The sequence below is a fragment of the Perognathus longimembris genome, chromosome 10 (genome assembly GCF_023159225.1).
Source record: "Perognathus longimembris pacificus isolate PPM17 chromosome 10, ASM2315922v1, whole genome shotgun sequence".
Lineage (NCBI taxonomy): Eukaryota > Metazoa > Chordata > Mammalia > Rodentia > Heteromyidae > Perognathus > Perognathus longimembris.
In genome coordinates this window covers 37,519,984-37,536,165 of record NC_063170.1, presented here as the reverse complement: position 1 = coordinate 37,536,165, position 16,182 = coordinate 37,519,984, and the positions used below count along the sequence as shown (strand labels likewise).

Below are 16,182 nucleotides of genomic sequence, written 5' to 3'. Positions count from 1 at the left end.
TTACTTGGTTGTTCATGAGTGCCTTTCCTCAGAGAAATGTTACTACTGCTGCCGAGAGCTTCGGATACAAGATCTTCAGCCGCCTTGTGACGGTACTGCTCCCAACATGGGTGGGCTTTTAAGTATGTGCACGCATGCCACTTTCCCCATGAATGAATGTGCCTATGTGGGTGGCCTTGAACACAGGTCATGTTTGTGTGCATGAGCTTCCAGTGTGGGCACACGTGTGTTTGTGTGAGCTTATACACCTGTCCAGTGTATACAGTGGTACAAAGGCCTATGTGCAACTTTCCCTGCCAATATGCCTGTGTACCATGCTTCCACTTCTCCTTGATTTTACTTTCTATAACCTGAAATATTAAATGGGGAAAAAAATCCTAGAAATAACTTACAAGTTTTAAACAACCTTTTTTTTTTTGTTAGTCCTGGGGCTTGAACTCTGGGCCTGGGTACCGTCCCTGAGCTGTTTTTGCTCAAGTCTAGTGCTCTACCACTTTGAGCCATAGCACCACTTCTGGTTTTCTGGTGTTTGATTGGAGACAAGAGTCTCATAGACTTTCCTGCCTTGGCTCTCTCTGAACAATGATCCTCAGATCTCAGCCTCCTGAGAAGCTAGGATTACAGGCGTGAGCCACCAGTGCCTGGCTTTAAAAATCTTTAAGTACTTTTTTTTTTTTTTTTTGCCAGTTCTGGGCCTTGCACTCAGGGCCTGAGGACTGTCCCTGGCTTCTTTTTGCTCAAGGCTAGCACTCTGCCACTTGAGCCACAGTGCCACTTATGACCATTTTTTGTATATGTGGTGCTGGGGAATTGAACCCAGGGCTTCATGTACACAAGGCAAGCACTCTTGACACTAGGCCATATCCCCAGCCCCTAAAAATCTTTAAGTACTTGTACAAAGAGGATTCGACTCAACAAATAAGTTTATAAATATAATACACCTTGATCATTGTCACCCTTTACATCATTCCCCTCCATCTGTCCCAACTGTACTCAGCCCCTCAAGTTACACAGTTCCATTTCCACATGTACATTGAATATAATGAGTGTATTCGCCCACGATTCCTCCCTCCAGGTGTCTACCCTCTCCTCCTTCACTTGACAAAATATGTTTCAGCCTCTTGATATTCCTTTTGTTAAACTGTTAGTCCTTCAGAAGAGTTACATTAAGCAATCTTTATTACAATGTATTATTGTAATTATTGTATAAGAGCAATTGTTCTATGTAAAAGATTAACAATAGTAATCTCATCAGATTACTGTTACAAGTTTATAAATTCAACTTTATCATAGGTATAGAAAAAAGCCCAGCCTATCAGTTTAGTACTATTCATGGTTTCAGGCATCCATTGGGGGGTGTCTTGGGATGTATTTCCCATAGATGAGGGGAACTACTGTCTGCTGGGGATGAACTTGGCTACAAGGAAGGCTGCCTGGGTTTCTGGAGCCCTTTCTTGGTCTCTGCGGTTCCATCTCCAAATCTCTCACTGCCACACCCATGCTCCATCCCACCAGATGGCCGGCCTACTGCCCATGCTTCGAGATGTGTCCCACAGGCCCCTGACAATGCTGTGGCCCACAGACTCCACCCTGCAAGCCTTGCCTCCCGACCGGCAGGCCTGGCTGTACCATGAGGACCACCGTGACAAGCTGGCAGCCATTCTACGGGGCCACATAATCCGCAATGTTGAGGTGGGTATGTGGCCAGTTACTGTGCCCACTGTTGACAGCTTACCCTGCCTGTCCGGCTCCTGTCATGGCTCCATTTGTTTAGGCCTTGGCATCTGACCTGCCCAACCTGGGCCCACTCCGAACCATGCACGGGACTCCCATCTCCTTCTCCTGCAGCCGTGCCCGGCCAGTGAGTCTGGATAGGAGGGAAGCAGGATGGCAGTGGGGACCTGTAGTGTCCAGGATGCCCACATACTCCATTTCCTCTACAGGGCGAGCTAATGGTGGGTGAGGATGATGCCCGCATTGTACAGCGGCACTTGCCCTTTGAAGGTGGTCTGGCCTATGGTATTGACCAGCTGCTAGAGCCACCTGGCCTTGGTTCCCGCTGTGATCGCTTTGAGACCCGGCCATTGCGACTGGTGAGGGGAGGACATTGGCCAGAGGTGGATGGGCAGGGCCCAAGCCCTCCAGTCCTGCCTATTCACCTGACCATACACACGTTGGCCTCCATCCCTTCCAGAAGACGTGCAGTATCTGTGGGCTGGAGCCACCCTGTCCTGAGGGCTCATGGGAGCAGGTAGGGAGTTTGGGGCTGAGTTGGAGAGTGGACAGGGACCAAAAGCGAATGCAGATTGACTGTGGTCTGACTCGTCTTGGCCCAGGGCAACCCTGAGGTGTGCTGGCGCCACTACTCCAAGTTCTGGACAAACCCTCTGCTGAGCTCCTTGGCACTTCGCAGTGCCTGGGTGCGGCCCAGCCCCTGGGGACAGGCCCAACGCCTGGGCAGGGGCTGTCACCGCAACTGTGTCACCACCACCTGGAAGCCCAGCTGCTGCCCCGGTCACTATGGCAGTGAGTGCCAAGGTGAGCATCTGGAGGTGGGGATACTGCTGACCGGTGCCTCGAGCCTCCAAGATGGCCAAGGACAGGCTTCATGCAGTTCCCCTGAAAGGGAGTGGGGTGCTCCTGGACCGGGAGAGCTGGGCACAGACTTGGTAGAGGGAAGGCAGAGCTTCTGTGTGGAGCTGGAGGCTTTGTGTGTGTGTGGGTGGGGGGGGGGGTCTCTCTTGTCAGAGTCCTGAGGACGGGTGCTTGGTACTCCTTGAAGAGCCTTGGCTACTGCTGGGTGGAAGACAGTCAGGCTGGGTTTCCTGTGTGGGTGTCTCGATGCACTCCTGGCTCCACCCTACTTCCACCACTCTACCCGCAGCTTGCCCTGGTGGCCCCAGGAGCCCCTGCAGCGGCCATGGTGTGTGCCTGGATGGCATAAGTGGCAGTGGGCAGTGTCAGTGCCATTCAGGTTTTGTTGGGATAGCCTGTGAACTCTGTGCTCCTGGTGCCTTTGGGCCCCAGTGTCAAGGTGAGGCCACCCCCCACCCCCCTTCCTATTTTCCATAGCTAGTGGGCCAGTTTTCCCTTCCTGACTGTCCTCCTTCCCAGCCTGCCACTGTGGCCCCCATGGCCACTGTGACGAGGGCCTTGGGGGATCTGGTTCCTGTTTCTGTGATGAAGGCTGGACGGGGCCACGTTGTGAAGTACAGCTGGGTGAGTGGAGAGCTTGTGTTCCTGCTGCACCCTCGCGTGAGGGTGCGAGGGGGGGTGGTGCGGAAAGGTGGAGGTGCAAAGGACAGCTACTGACCTGGTCACGTGGGATGGGTCCTGGGGCACAGAGCTGCAGCCTGTGTGTGTCCCGCCCTGTGCACCCCAGGCCGTGTGTCGCGTGAACAACAGCTGCGAGTGCAGCCTGGGCTATGAAGGTGATGGCCGTGTGTGCACGGGTAAGCAGGGGGACGTGCAGGGGGGAGGGTCCCCAGTACATTCAGTTTCCGGCTTCAGCCACCCCTCCCCGCCCCCAGTGGTGGACCTCTGCCAGCAGGGGCACGGTGGCTGCAGCGAGCATGCCAACTGCAGCCAAGCAGGCACAGTTGTTGCGTGTGTCTGCCTGCCTGCCTATGAGGGCGATGGCTGGAGTTGCCGGGCTCGCAACCCCTGTTTGGACGGCCACCGCGGGGGATGCAGCGAGCATGCAGACTGCCTGAACACTGGCCCGGTAAGCAGACGATGCAGCCAGGCTCAGGATGCCCCTCAGGCACTCCTTACTTTGTAGGTCACTCCTTGTTCTCCCTGCCCCCAGAACACACGGCGCTGTGAATGCCACGCAGGTTACGTGGGTGATGGACTGTTATGTGTGGAGGAGCCCGAGCCGCCCGTGGACCGCTGCCTGGACTATCCATCACCCTGCCATGCAGAGGCTGTGTGCACTGACCTACATTTCCAGGGTGCGCTCCCCTGCCCACTTCCAGAGCCCCGCTTCACCCCTGGGTGTCAGTTGGCTGATTGCACACCCTCCCTCCTACAGAGAAGAAGGCTGGTGTTTTCCACCTGCAGGCCAGCAGCGGCCCTTATGGCCTGACCTTCACAGAGGCAGAGGAGGCTTGTGGGGCCCAGGGAGCCATCCTTGCCTCCCTTGCCCAGCTCTCCACTGCCCAGCAGGTGCGTGGGACCTGGGCTGGGAGCCACACCTAAGGGTCTATGGAGTTGAGTCTGGCTGTCAGCATTCCTTCCTGCTACCCCTACAGCTTGGCTTCCACCTCTGCCTCGTGGGCTGGCTGGCCAATGGTTCTGCTGCCCACCCGGTTGTCTTCCCAGCGGCAGACTGTGGTGATGGTCACGTGGGCGTGGTCAGCATGGGCATTCGTAAGAATCTTTCAGAGCACTGGGATGCCTACTGCTACCGTGTGCAAGGTGGGTACATTCCACTAAGCCCTGCTTCCTGCTCTGTCCCTGCCACCAATGCACCGATCTGCCTCTTCCACAGATGTGACCTGCAGATGTCGGGCCGGCTTTGTGGGTGACGGGATCAGCATGTGCAATGGGAAGCTGCTGGATGTTCTAGCTGCTACTGCCAACTTCTCCACCTTCTATGGGGTGTGCAGGGGGCCACCTTAGGCATAGGGGGTAGGTAGCTGGGATCTCCAGGAAGCGAACTTGCCCACAGCCCTATCTCCCCACCCTCCCAGATGCTGCTGGGCTATGCCAACACCACCCAGCGGGGTCTTGATTTCTTGGACTTCCTGAATGATGAGCTCACCTATAAGACACTCTTTGTCCCTGTCAATGAAGGCTTTGTGCACAATATGGTAACAGCAGGGGTGTGGGCACAGCAGGGCCCCCACTGGCTCTCTCTAGGCAGCTTAACTCAATAGGTCTTGCTCTACCCAGACGCTGAGTGGCCCAGACCTGGAGCTGCATGCGTCCAATGCCACCTTCCTGAGTGTCAACGTCAGCCAACAGACCTCGCTCCCTGCCCACTCAGGTCTCAGCCTCATTATAAACATGGGCTCTGACAACAGTTCTTGGGCCCCTGAGGTGAGTCTGGTTTCTGTCCCTACCATGCTGGCTTAGGCCTCACCTACAGGGTCTAACAGTGGTCTTCCTGCAGGTTCCTGGGGCAGTTGTGGTCAGCCATGTCATCATTTGGGACATCATGGCCTTCAATGGCATCATTCATGCTTTGGCCAGCCCCCTCTTGGCACCACCACAGCCTGTAAGTCCAAGGAAGGGGAAGGCAGTGCTGTAAAGGGCCATGTTTGGCCAGGTCCTTGACACTTTCTTCACTTGCAGGAGGCAGTATTGGCACCTGAGGCACCGCCTGTGGCAGCAGGTGTGGGAGCGGTGGTAGCTGCTGGGACTCTGCTTGGGCTGGTGGCTGGAGCCTTCTACCTGCGCATCCGAGCGAAGCCCACAGGCTTTAGCTTCTCTGCCTTCCAGGTAGGGTTGGAGGGCTGATGGAAGGAGAGGCTCTCTAATCTTGATTGAGGCCCCTCACCCTCTGTTTTTCCAGGCAGAAGATGATGCTGATGAGGACTTCTCTCCATGGCAAGAAGGGACTACCAGCCCCACCCTGGTCTCTGTCCCCAACCCCATCTTTGGCAGCCATGATGCTTTCTGTGAGCCCTTTGATGTAAGTGTGGTGGTGGGGAGGGGGGGCCAGGGTGTGGAAAGGGACCCTGGGGCCCAGTCCTCCCCAGTTGAAGATGGCCTATCTCTCTTAGGACTCCCTCCTGAAGGACGACTTCCCTGACACCCAGAGGATCCTTGCAGTCAAGTGAGGGCCATGAGCTGAAGCAGAGGCGCATGGACAAACGAGATCACTTTTATTGCTTGTTGGGATGGCTACCCAGGGTGGGTGGTATAGGAAGGACTGGGGGAGGGGGGGGGTCTGTCCAAGACAATAAAGGTACCCTCAGCGGATGTGTGCCATGTCTCCCAGGAAGGGTGTCTTCATGCAGCCAGTGCAGAGCTGGTCCATCCAGAGGGGTGCCTCGTGCTGCAGGGGTGTGCGGCGTGGGTAGAAGGTGAAGTCCACGCGGTAGTTGAGCAGGCAGCTGAGGGAGGCCATGTAGAGGTCCGAGAAGCGCACCAGGCGCCTTGAGAAATAGGTGGGGTTGTGGAAGGTACGGAATATGCTGCCAAATTGAGGGTTGAACAGAGCCTTGGTGATGCACCTGGGAAGGCAACAAGGGGCCATGAGGGGTGGGCACAGGAGGGATTGGGGACGGGGCTCCTGGCCTGGCTGTCTCTCTGCTCACCTCAGCTCTTGCCGCTCCTTCATCCAGGCAGCTAGCACCTGCCGTGACTCTGCGTCCTGATAGGTCTGGGGAGACAAAGTGTGATGGCAAGAGGCTGCAGCACTGGCGCCCCCCACTGGACACTCCCAGCTGCCAGCCCCTCACACCTGCATGCGCTCCAGCAGTCCGGTTAGGGCCTGCTGCCAGGTCAGGGAGTGCATATACTGCTCGGTGTTGATAATGCGGATCTCGCGCTCCAGCTCGGGGATGATGGCACCTGTGCGCCAGCCATGCCGCAGCATAAGATCCTGGCGGGTGGGATGGCAGGATGGGCCTCAGTGCTAGCTGGGAGGGCCCCCCTGGGAGCACCCCCCCCTCCCCGCTGTAGCCCTGACCTCTTTGCCTACCGCTAAGTCACTGTAGAGGTGGTCACCAAAGTATAGCACACGTGGGCCCCGCCATTCTGTCAGGCGCAGGAAGTCAAACAGGTTTCCCTGGAGTAGACATGGACAGTGGTGAGCCAACTGTGCACTTTAGGGCTGCCTTGTCCTCCATCAGCCCTGCTAAATGCCGAGAGGCAGCCAAGGCCAGCCGGATGCTGGGCTGGCCTTTCCCGTGGCCTCACTGCCCTCAGAGGTCTCCCCCGCTAAGTCCTCACACCCACCCCGAGCAGTGTTCTTGTTTGTGAGAAACTGATCGCAGGGAAGGCCCCACTCCCTAAAGCAAAGGGCCCTGAGGTCCTTGTTGGCTGACTCAGCCCCAGCAGCCCAAGAGCAGAATTCACTGGCAGGCCATGTGCTTCTCTTGTTCACAAGCTGGAAACAGCCATGACCAAGCACAACTGAGAAACTCCTAGACGAGTCAATACTAGAAGTGCAACAGCCACCAGGTGCAGGCACCAACAGCCCAGGAATGAGAAGGCATGCCCAAAGCCCAGTTCACAAAGCAAGCCTGCTCAAGAGCTTTGGGGAGATGGGAACCATGGGAACAGGCGGGCCCACTTTAGAGCATGTGTAAGAGGGAGGGTACAAAGGGCAGGCCCCTCAACTGAGACACTTGAGAGATGGAGAAAGGGAACTTACTAGGAGGCTCTCAGATCCAAGCAGGATCCAGTGTACACAGTGTAAGGAAACTTCAGAACATGGAGCATAAGGAACACTCAGATAGCCACCTTCCCACAAATGCGCCTGACCCTTCCCCACCCAGCCCCTCTGGTCTGCAGAGGGGTAGGCGAAGCTCCGCAGACAGGGATAGGAATACTGCCTGCAAGCTAAGCCTGGGAACCCAATATTGTTCGCCCTGTTAACTGCTGGCTTCTCCCAGCCTTAAAGCCTCTGGAATGCCTGCCCCTAAGAAGCTCAGCTAAGATTTCCACATTCCAGCTAGGCTGACATGCCTTAATCATGTCCTTCTCAGGGCTACCCAATACCCAGCCTTACCCACTTCTCTTTCTTGCCAGAAAGGAAGTGGAGGGGGGCTCCCTAGTGTGCTCACGAGCCACCTCCCTCCCTCACCAGCCTCAGTTCTCCTAACCAGGCTGGTTCTGCTTGCAGCAGTGCCTAGCCCCAACTCGTCAGTGCCATTCACTGATGCTTGGCAATCACAGGGCATTCTGAGGGCTTTACATTACAGCTTGAGTATTTCTTCTCTTGCTGACAAGGAAAGCAAGGCACAGTGGCATCTAGGCCAGACCCTCTCTGTCTTTAAGTGGAGTTAGAGGTTAAACCTAGATGCCAAGCTCACTCTCCACCTTGCCTGCCCTGGTGGCCTCTGCCTCTAGTCCCATTGTGTGATGTTGCTCGAGGCCACGGTGCTGCACTGCTTCCTCTGAGGCTGTCCCTGCATAGTTCAGGGCCTTGGTTACATGGTTAGTTCCTGTCCACCCAATATCCCTCCACCAGGGTGAGATCCTCCTCAGCCTCCTCACCTGACGATAGATCTTGCCCTTTTCTAGGCGGGTGATACGATCCCAGTGAAGAGAGCCTTTCTCATCCAATTTTCGGAAAGGCCTGGACAAGGGTAAAGGACTGGAGTTTCAGTCTGTGACAGGGTTATGGGCGAGGCACCTCCCTCCTCTCTTGAAAAAGCCCATCCACCAAAGGGGGCCACATTCTAGTGAGGAGGTGTCCTCACTCCAAGCACATAGAGTGGCGAGCAATGATCAGTCTCTGCCCCCACTCCCGTCCCTGACCCCATAGTCTCTGCCAGGCCCATACTTGCGACGGTCAGTGAAAAAGCTGGGCTTGTCTGCCTGGACAATGACCACATCGAAGAGTTCACGCCAATCGGGACCCACCATGTGCCGCATCCCCTTGTCCCTGTGTAGAGGCAGGAATGGCTGCAGATCTGAGGATGGTGCTGTGTGTACCCTCATCCCCACTCCTCCCACAGGGAGCTGGACTCACACAAAGCTAAAAGGACTGTTGGTGATGAGGAACAGCTGTTTCCCATGGGCCACCAGGCGGCTCAGCACTGCGAATGTTTCGTCCCCTCTCAGGATATACTTCTCTGAGAGAAAGAATGGGTCTGTGAGGACCACCCCTCCCCCCCAGCAGGCCGTAGCAGGGCTACCATCACCCCTTACCCATGTCTCGCTCAATCCACTGGTACATGAGGCCCTTCACGTGCACATCTCGGATGGCATCCTGGGGGAAGCAGAAGTGGGATAGTGAAGGCACAGCGGACCCCGGAGGGCCTGGCTTGTTGCAGCTGCACTTTCTCTTCCTGCCATCTAAGGGGCAGGCCCAGCATCCTCACCGTCACATCCTTGTACAAGTGTGCTTGGTCAAACTCCAGGCCATGATCCAAGAAGTGGTCTACCACACAGGACAGTAGTGCCATCTCTGGCAGCGAGAAGATGTCCATGAACTGCTTGATGGAGGGGCCCTAGGGAGGAGCCATGGCTCAGCCCCCTCTCTGGCCCTCTCTTCCCCGCAGGGGAGACCAAGGGCTTCAGAACTTCCTCAGGACACTTGCAGGGCCTGGCCTGTGGGCCAGGGCTGGGCACTGGGAGTAAGCACCACCTTGGGGGGAGCCAGCACCCACCGGAGCAGGGGCAGGAGGTACCTTGCCATAGAAGCCACTCATCTGGTACAGTGGGATGTGCTGAGTACCACCATATAGGTCGATCACTTCTTCATCTGGCACAGGCTGGAGGCCCCTGAGAGGTGACACAGACGCCATCAATCTCAGCCTAGGCAGCAGTGCAGGGTGGGGGCACGGGGGAGATTGGGGTGGAGGCAGCACTGACCTGTAGGCTGTCCCCAGCTGTACATAATGGAAGGCATCGATCTTCATCAGAAGGCTCTGGGGGGACCCAGGAGGGCAAGGCCCATGGTGAGGAGGTAGTTCATCAGCCTCTCCCAGCCCCCACACAAACCCGCCACTGCAGGGTACCAAGGGGATCAGGTGCATAAAGAGAAGAAGCTACAGCTTCAAGGCCAAGGGATGTAGAGAGGAGAGCCTCCTCTAGGAGAGGTGGACTAAGGAAACAGCTTGTAGCAGTAGGGGAAAGAGGGTCAGCCTCCAGCCACTCACCTTCTGAATGTCATAGTGGAGGCCACGGATGGCAAAGTTGGGGTTGTACTCATACTTTCGAATCCCCTCTGGGTACTGTTGGGCAAAAGCAGGCCAGGCCTCAGAGGCACCTTCAAGGGACCAGCCCGGCCCCCAGTCATGGTGTCTGGGGAGCCCCACGACTTAGCCTGTGGCTTAGGCCTGCACTCACCTTGTAGTGCTCAATCAGGATGTCCCGGGCGGCGTTAAAGATCTCAGGGTGCAGTGCATCTGCATACTGGGCCAGCGTGTAGTCATAATCGAAGCCATATACCTCCACATCACGCAGGCTGATCTCATTGTTGGCATAGATGGCTGCTGGGTTGAGGAGGCTGCAGACCTCAGGGGGCAGAAGGTCTAGGAGGAGATGTGAGGCTTCATCAGTGGGAAGATGGTCAGCCACGTGAGCCTCATGAATCGCCTGAGGGCTCAAACAGGCTCACAGAGAAGGCACTTGCCCAGGGCCACGTGCTCAGATTAAGGCAGAGACAGCACTAGGCTGAGCCCATGCCTGGGGCTCCCCCTAATGGTCATGCCTGTGTTACCCCATCGTCGGTGGCCCCTTCAGGCTCTTACCACTAAGTCATGTCAGACACAAAACTGTAGCAAAACCTAAGGGCAGTACTGCTCAGCCAGGCAGTCAACTCTCAGTCTGGCCTCAAAGACTGCTCAAAATGTGTTCAGGCCAAGTGCTGGTGGCCTGTAATGCTTGCTATTCAGGAGGTTGTGTGAGGATCCTGGTTCGAAGCAAGCCCTGGCAGTCCATGGGACTCATATATCCAATTAACCACCAAGAAAATGGGAAGTGGAGCTCAAGTTACCACTTGAGCCTTGAGCAAAAATGCTAAGGGAGCGCACACAGGCCCTGAGTTCAAGCCCCAGTACTGGCACAAAGCCAAACCTGTTCAGAAGCACGGCTGTTGGTCTCTGATCTGCCCATGGGTCTCCCCCCAGCTCCTTAGGGGGATCTGTGAGGGGCAGCAGTAACCAGAGGCCAAAACTTCCCACCTTTCCCTCATCAGGGGTTTGGGCTGAAAAATATGGATGGAGTGGGGAGCCCCTGTGCCACTGAGGCTGCCAACTCTGAACACCTGCCACAGCCTGGGGACTGAGGGCCCTCTAATCGGATTTCAGTTGCTTGCCAGCCCACATAATGACATTCCCTGGCTTTAGCTAGAGAACATTGCTAATTACGACAGGCAGGACGTGTGATGTCGGCTCTGGGACTCAGGCTGTTCTCTTCAGGGAATGTGGTCACAACCACTCCTCCCTGGTTGATCTCAAGGAGCTGAAGTTGGCCCTCAGTCCCATAACAGGGAGGCTGAACAGGGCAACAGGCCAGGTGGGCTCTGGTGTTCCAGGCTCCTTGCCGTATCTTCCCCATTTATACACTGAGGGAGGTGGCTGGAGAAAGGGCATGGGCCTTGGGTCAGGCACACCCTCTGTGTCAAGGTGATGCCTTCAAGAACATCACCTCAGACCTTGGATCCATTTCTTCATCCCTAAAGAGCGAATAAAACCTGTAACAGGGGCTGGGAATATGGCCCAGTGGTAGAGTGCTTGCCTCATATACACGAAGCCCTGAGTTCAATTCCCCAGCACCATATATACAGAAAATGGCCAGAAGTGGTGCTGTGGCTCAAGTGGCAGAGTGCTAGCCTTGAGCAAAAAGAAGCCAGGGACAGTGCTCAGGCCCTGAGTCCAAGGCTCAGGACTGGCCAAAAAACAAAAACAACAACAACAAAAAACCCTGTAACAATCTCTTCTGTGTGGCACCTCTGCTCTGCATCCACACCTATGTGAGCGAGAGCCGAACTTCCACGTCCCTGGCCTCTGCATCACTCTTGGAGCAGGGGCTGCAGAGGGAGGAAAGCAGGCAGGACAGGACACAAGGCACACCACCTCAGACTTAGGGTCCAAGCCTTCAGGGAATTGCTTCACCCACACCACAGGTCCCTGGCCCCACAGCATGCCTAGCGGCAGCTGCACTCCAAACACACTTCAGGCTCCTGTGTGCTCCCAGGCCCATAAGCATTTGCCTCCAAGGCCCCTCTGGAGCACAGGGCTCTGCCCCTCACCCCTTCAGTTTGAGTCAAGTGTGGGGTGTGGGTGTGGGAACAGGTGTGGCTGGTTCCTCCGGTGGCGTCAGGCCAGCTACTCCTCAGATCCCTGAAAGCGGCCAGGGTGCTTCATACGTGCAGGAGAGATAGCTGACTGCAGGCATCTAGAGAACAGCTTCTAAGACACTTTCCTGGGGTGTCACTAGGACCTGAAGCTTTAGTTGCTCACTTAGCTAGATCTTGCCTTCTCTATGACTCTGTATTTGTGGATACCAACTGTGACTGAGTCCTGCTGCAGTGTCTAGAAACACTGGGGTAGGAGGTGTCTACTTGGCCGTGCAGCCCCTTCCTGGCACAGAATTCTGGCTGAGGCTGAGCCTCTGCCCTTGAGAATGTTCCCAGTGCCAGACAATCCTCCCAGGGTCAAAGCAGGATGGAGAAGCCAGGCTCCTACAGATGCACCTCCACCCTTAGTCTATGGAATGCGAAAACCATACCTCTGGGGGCTGCAGGGTTTTACTTCCTTCCACAGGGTGGGCCTGGGCCAGGAAAGGATGTGCCCAACCTAGTACTGTTCAGTCTCTACATTCTTTCTCCTCCTCTTCAGCTTCTCATGTGCCTAACGCTCCAAGGTCTGGGACCAAGTTGTCCTTGGCAGCCCCGAGACTCACTTGTGGGAGTCTTATAGGCTGGTCTGGTTCAATCCTCACCTATCCTGGGAGGTAGTCATTTATTTCTCCAGGGCCTAGAGGAGGAAATAGGTTCAGGATGTGAAGTCACTTGCTTCAAATCATCTAGCAGTAGGCAACTGAACTGAGATGGGCATCAAGGTCACTGCTGTAACCACTCTCTCCTCGGCCTGGCTTTCCACAGTAATCCCCCTGAAACCAGGTAAGATGGGAAGCGATGGTCCTGCTGCATTGCTTTCAGGGTGGGGACTTGGGCTGGTCTGGGCCCAGCGTCCCTGGCAAAGTGTTGGCTAGCCAGATGGATCTAGACCCAGGTAGGAGGCTCACCCTGGTGCTCACCATGGCATGCTGGTGGAAATGACCTTGCATAAGAGGAACTTATAGGATCTGTAAGGATCCAAAGAGAGAGGCAAGCCCTGGAGGACAATGCCTACTAGATTTTCCTTTCTCCTCCCCAACCCTCCCCCATCCCACCAGCCAAGGCACCTCAGAAAGCCTTTTCCTGGAGCATAAAGATTTCAAAAATAAGCTGGTCATCAGTGGTTCGTGCTTATAATTCTAGCTACTTAGGGGGCTGAGATTTGAGGATCCTGGTTCAAAGCCTGTCCAGGCAGGAAAGTCCATAAGGCTCTTATCTCCAATAAACTACTCAGAAAAGTGGTATAGTGCTAGCCTTAAACAAAAGAAGCTCAGGGACAGTACCCCTGACCAGAGTTCAAGCCCGGGGATCTGCACCAAAAACAAACAAAGCCTCAAATAGCAGCCTAGCCTGTCCTTCCACGGAGACAAATTCAATTCAGGACCACACAGCTTCAGAACCGCCATTCCTCAGAGGCCCTTCAGCTTCTGGGAGGTGAGCTCTGGCGGCCCTCCAGGTCTCCACACAGCTGGTTGTGGAAGTCCCTGTCCAGGCGGTTGGAGTCTTCTAGCCAGAGCCACTTTTGTCTTACCAGACAACAAAAGCCATGTCACCCTTGGGGGTTCCTGCAGGAGCTCCCCAACCCCTTCTTGGCCTAGTTCTGAGTCATCACCACAACCCTCGGACAGGGATCCAAGATTGTTTTATGCCTGAGGGCGGTGAAGGACCAAGACAGTGAGGCTTGCTGAAGGCTACCCTGCCTGTCAGACTCATTAGACCTACCTAGACAAATGGACAGATGTCCTACACCCTCCCAGGATTCCCCTGCCCCCACCTCTGTCCCCCCATCACATGGGTGACTTAGTTTCTCCGATGCATTCTCCCCTCTTGCTGAGCGTGCACCCACCCTTCAGAGCCAAATCAAGAAGGGCCTGGAAACACTGCCGGTGTTCCCTTAGGTCCAGCGGTCTCTAGTAGCCGAGTGCTGTTTGCGGGCTTTGATCCACAGCACTTCTACACTAACAAGGGGCGGCGGAGAGCCCGGGAGCCGGCGGTGGCAGCACACACCGGAGTTTGCTCCAAGATCCTGCAGATCAAGTCTGGGCACAAACCTCCCCGGGCTATCCAGGAGGTCTGCGGAGGCTCTGGACGTCCCTTGGAGCCTTTTCCAAAAAGCCTCCTGGCCCTCTGGCTTTGGGACCGCGGTGAACCTCACTGGGCGCTTCCACCGAAGCGGCGTCCAGGATGGCTCGGAGGCGGCCAGCCACCGCAAGGGAAACGCCCCCCGCCCGCGCCCGGCCGCTCCTGGCTTCACCCACCGTGCACCAGTCTCCGCATGTCCTGGTAACGAGCCCACAGATGCGCACTGGGCTCCGCGCCGTCGGTGGGCGCCGGAGCGGAGCGCGGGGCTCCGGAGCAGTGGGCGCTGGGACCTGGCGGGCCGCAGCCAGGGCAGGAGGGTGAGGACGAGGCGGCTCGCTGCCCGCCCGGGCCTCCGCACAGCAACCAGCGCCGCGCGGCCGCCCGCAGTCCGGCACCCGCCATGCCCCCTGCGCGCTGCCCGCGCCGCCCCTGCGTCGGCCCGCCTGCCCGCCGCCCTCCAACTGCGCGCCCGCCACCGTGGCCGCGTGCTCCTCGCTGAGGCCGGCCAATGGGCGCGGCGCGCGGAGACCGGCCGGCCAATGGGTGTGCCCCTTGTCTGGGGGGCGGAGGCTCTGGGACCCGGCGGGGCGGGCTCCCGACCCCCTCCCCCAGCCCCCCGCGCGGCCCAGGACTCTGCGCCCCCCATCGGTCGTCTTTGCTGAGATGGCGGCTCCTTCCCTGGTCCCTCGCTTAGGAACTAGGAGAGCCTAAGGCCTGCTGTGCCTTCGAGGCTCCCGACGTCCGAGATGCGGAGAGGACAGGGCAGTTCACATGTCTCCAGAGGTCCCCCGGGCGTCCTGTCCCCCTGCCCCAGTCCCTGCCTGCTGACCCGAGCCCAGGTTGCTCCACTCACGCTCCCCTGTGCCTCTGCTTGCCGCCATCCCGGGCCCAACACAGGTGACTTCATTTACCTTGGCGCTGAGCAGTGGAGCCCTGTGAATCGACCTGGTTCTGGCCACTGCAAATGGCCGCATCTGGTCTGTCAACTCCTCATTGCCCGGTGCAGTCATTCTCTTGAGATGCCCAAGTCCGTCCTATCAGTGTTGCAGACTTGGCAATGAAACTTCTCTTTTCTTCTTGAAACCTCTCTTTACAGCATTTTTATATTCAGCTTTCTTAGCCTGCAGATGTATCAGTAATGCCGGCCCGAGCCCCCTGAGAGTTGTGATGATGATGAGCGAGTCAGCTGGGCGCAGGATAGCTCACACGGATTAAGATTATGTGTGCAGGGTGCACATTCAAGGCTTCTGCATCTGGGCTGAACACCTAGCTAGGGTGCCAGCTCCTAGGCTGGGCACTGGCAGGCACAGAGGTCAAAAGGTGGGTTCCTGAGTGTCCCTGAGGGCCTACATGCCCTAAGTATGACCTGGATTCTGGACACACTCCAACCTCTTCTGGGGGAGTGAATGCCTTGCAGGACCACCGAGAGAAATGAGCTATAGCTGCTCATAGAAGGCCTTTGACCTTTGCTAGGGTCCAGGGAAAGAATGTAAGCTTTCATTTGACTCTCTTACAGATGCTCATAGCTATCACTTCTCAAAGCCTTACTTCAATTATTTGGGGGTGAAACTCTAAAGGTATCTTCAGCAAGCAGTCATGGATAGTGAGTGATGGCTCTGGGTGAGAGCTCTGCTTCACCTGGCTTAATCTCTTTTTGGTAAGGGGAATTTATGTGAAGCATGAGAACTCAATAAAGCATAATAATATTACAGCTGTTATTGATGTTTCTATGCTTCTGGTGCTGTCAGTATTCAGCGATTCTTATCGCACTAAATGCACAAAGCATCAGAGAAAGGCTTCATTTTAAGGGTTGGGGAATTTGATGGTGGAACAAGGATGTAATCCTACAACAAAGCTATGCTCGTCGCCAAGCCTGCAATTACTTGTGCAATGTATGAATAAAAAGGGTAGGCAAACAAAACAACAAAAACTACCTACAAATGCCTAAAGTACATGCCTGTATATGACAGCAATTTTTTTAAAAACTATTTTTGGGTTGTTTCTGTAAGACACTTATTCAGGCTTTTGTAGTGATAATGAAAAGTTCAACTGTAAACAATGCATATCGAATTTGTAGAACTCTAGTCACAACATTCTTAAAAGAAAAACAAGACGTCACACAATTGCATTTT

The 16,182-nt window shown here is 55.9% G+C and overlaps 2 protein-coding genes across 3 annotated transcripts in view; one reads left to right on the top strand and one right to left on the bottom strand.

Moving 5' to 3' along the window:
• The window catches only part of Stab1 (stabilin 1), a 30,720-nt gene extending 24,781 nt beyond the window's left edge, over nucleotides 1–5,939 (top strand). Inside the window, exons 50-69 of one of the 2 annotated variants that reach the window (XM_048355874.1) lie at nucleotides 33–92; nucleotides 1,516–1,692; nucleotides 1,775–1,861; nucleotides 1,944–2,093; nucleotides 2,195–2,251; nucleotides 2,337–2,538; nucleotides 2,885–3,034; nucleotides 3,115–3,219; nucleotides 3,345–3,452; nucleotides 3,531–3,724; nucleotides 3,809–3,953; nucleotides 4,034–4,167; nucleotides 4,254–4,419; nucleotides 4,493–4,602; nucleotides 4,695–4,814; nucleotides 4,897–5,043; nucleotides 5,117–5,221; nucleotides 5,299–5,445; nucleotides 5,519–5,638; nucleotides 5,730–5,939. In XM_048355874.1, the coding sequence (XP_048211831.1) occupies nucleotides 33–92; nucleotides 1,516–1,692; nucleotides 1,775–1,861; nucleotides 1,944–2,093; nucleotides 2,195–2,251; nucleotides 2,337–2,538; nucleotides 2,885–3,034; nucleotides 3,115–3,219; nucleotides 3,345–3,452; nucleotides 3,531–3,724; nucleotides 3,809–3,953; nucleotides 4,034–4,167; nucleotides 4,254–4,419; nucleotides 4,493–4,602; nucleotides 4,695–4,814; nucleotides 4,897–5,043; nucleotides 5,117–5,221; nucleotides 5,299–5,445; nucleotides 5,519–5,638; nucleotides 5,730–5,786 (2,541 nt within the window). In that variant the 3' untranslated portion in view covers nucleotides 5,787–5,939. Of the gene's footprint in view, nucleotides 1–32; nucleotides 93–1,515; nucleotides 1,693–1,774; nucleotides 1,862–1,943; nucleotides 2,094–2,194; nucleotides 2,252–2,336; nucleotides 2,539–2,884; nucleotides 3,035–3,114; nucleotides 3,220–3,344; nucleotides 3,453–3,530; nucleotides 3,725–3,808; nucleotides 3,954–4,033; nucleotides 4,168–4,253; nucleotides 4,420–4,492; nucleotides 4,603–4,694; nucleotides 4,815–4,896; nucleotides 5,044–5,116; nucleotides 5,222–5,298; nucleotides 5,446–5,518; nucleotides 5,639–5,729 lie in introns of those variants that run through there. The other variant, XM_048355876.1, reaches the window with a different exon arrangement.
• Nt5dc2 (5'-nucleotidase domain containing 2) lies at nucleotides 5,809–14,499 on the bottom strand. Its single transcript, XM_048355877.1, has 14 exons — nucleotides 14,227–14,499; nucleotides 9,973–10,157; nucleotides 9,783–9,857; nucleotides 9,496–9,551; nucleotides 9,312–9,405; nucleotides 9,003–9,131; nucleotides 8,830–8,890; nucleotides 8,651–8,753; nucleotides 8,462–8,563; nucleotides 8,173–8,254; nucleotides 6,653–6,739; nucleotides 6,413–6,553; nucleotides 6,267–6,331; nucleotides 5,809–6,182 (listed from the first exon to the last, which is right to left on the bottom strand). The coding sequence occupies exons 1-14, from the start codon at nucleotides 14,450–14,452 to the stop codon at nucleotides 5,921–5,923; spliced, it is 1,668 nt and encodes a 555-aa protein (XP_048211834.1). The 5' UTR covers nucleotides 14,453–14,499; the 3' UTR covers nucleotides 5,809–5,920.
• Between the last annotated feature and the right edge of the window lie 1,683 nt (nucleotides 14,500–16,182).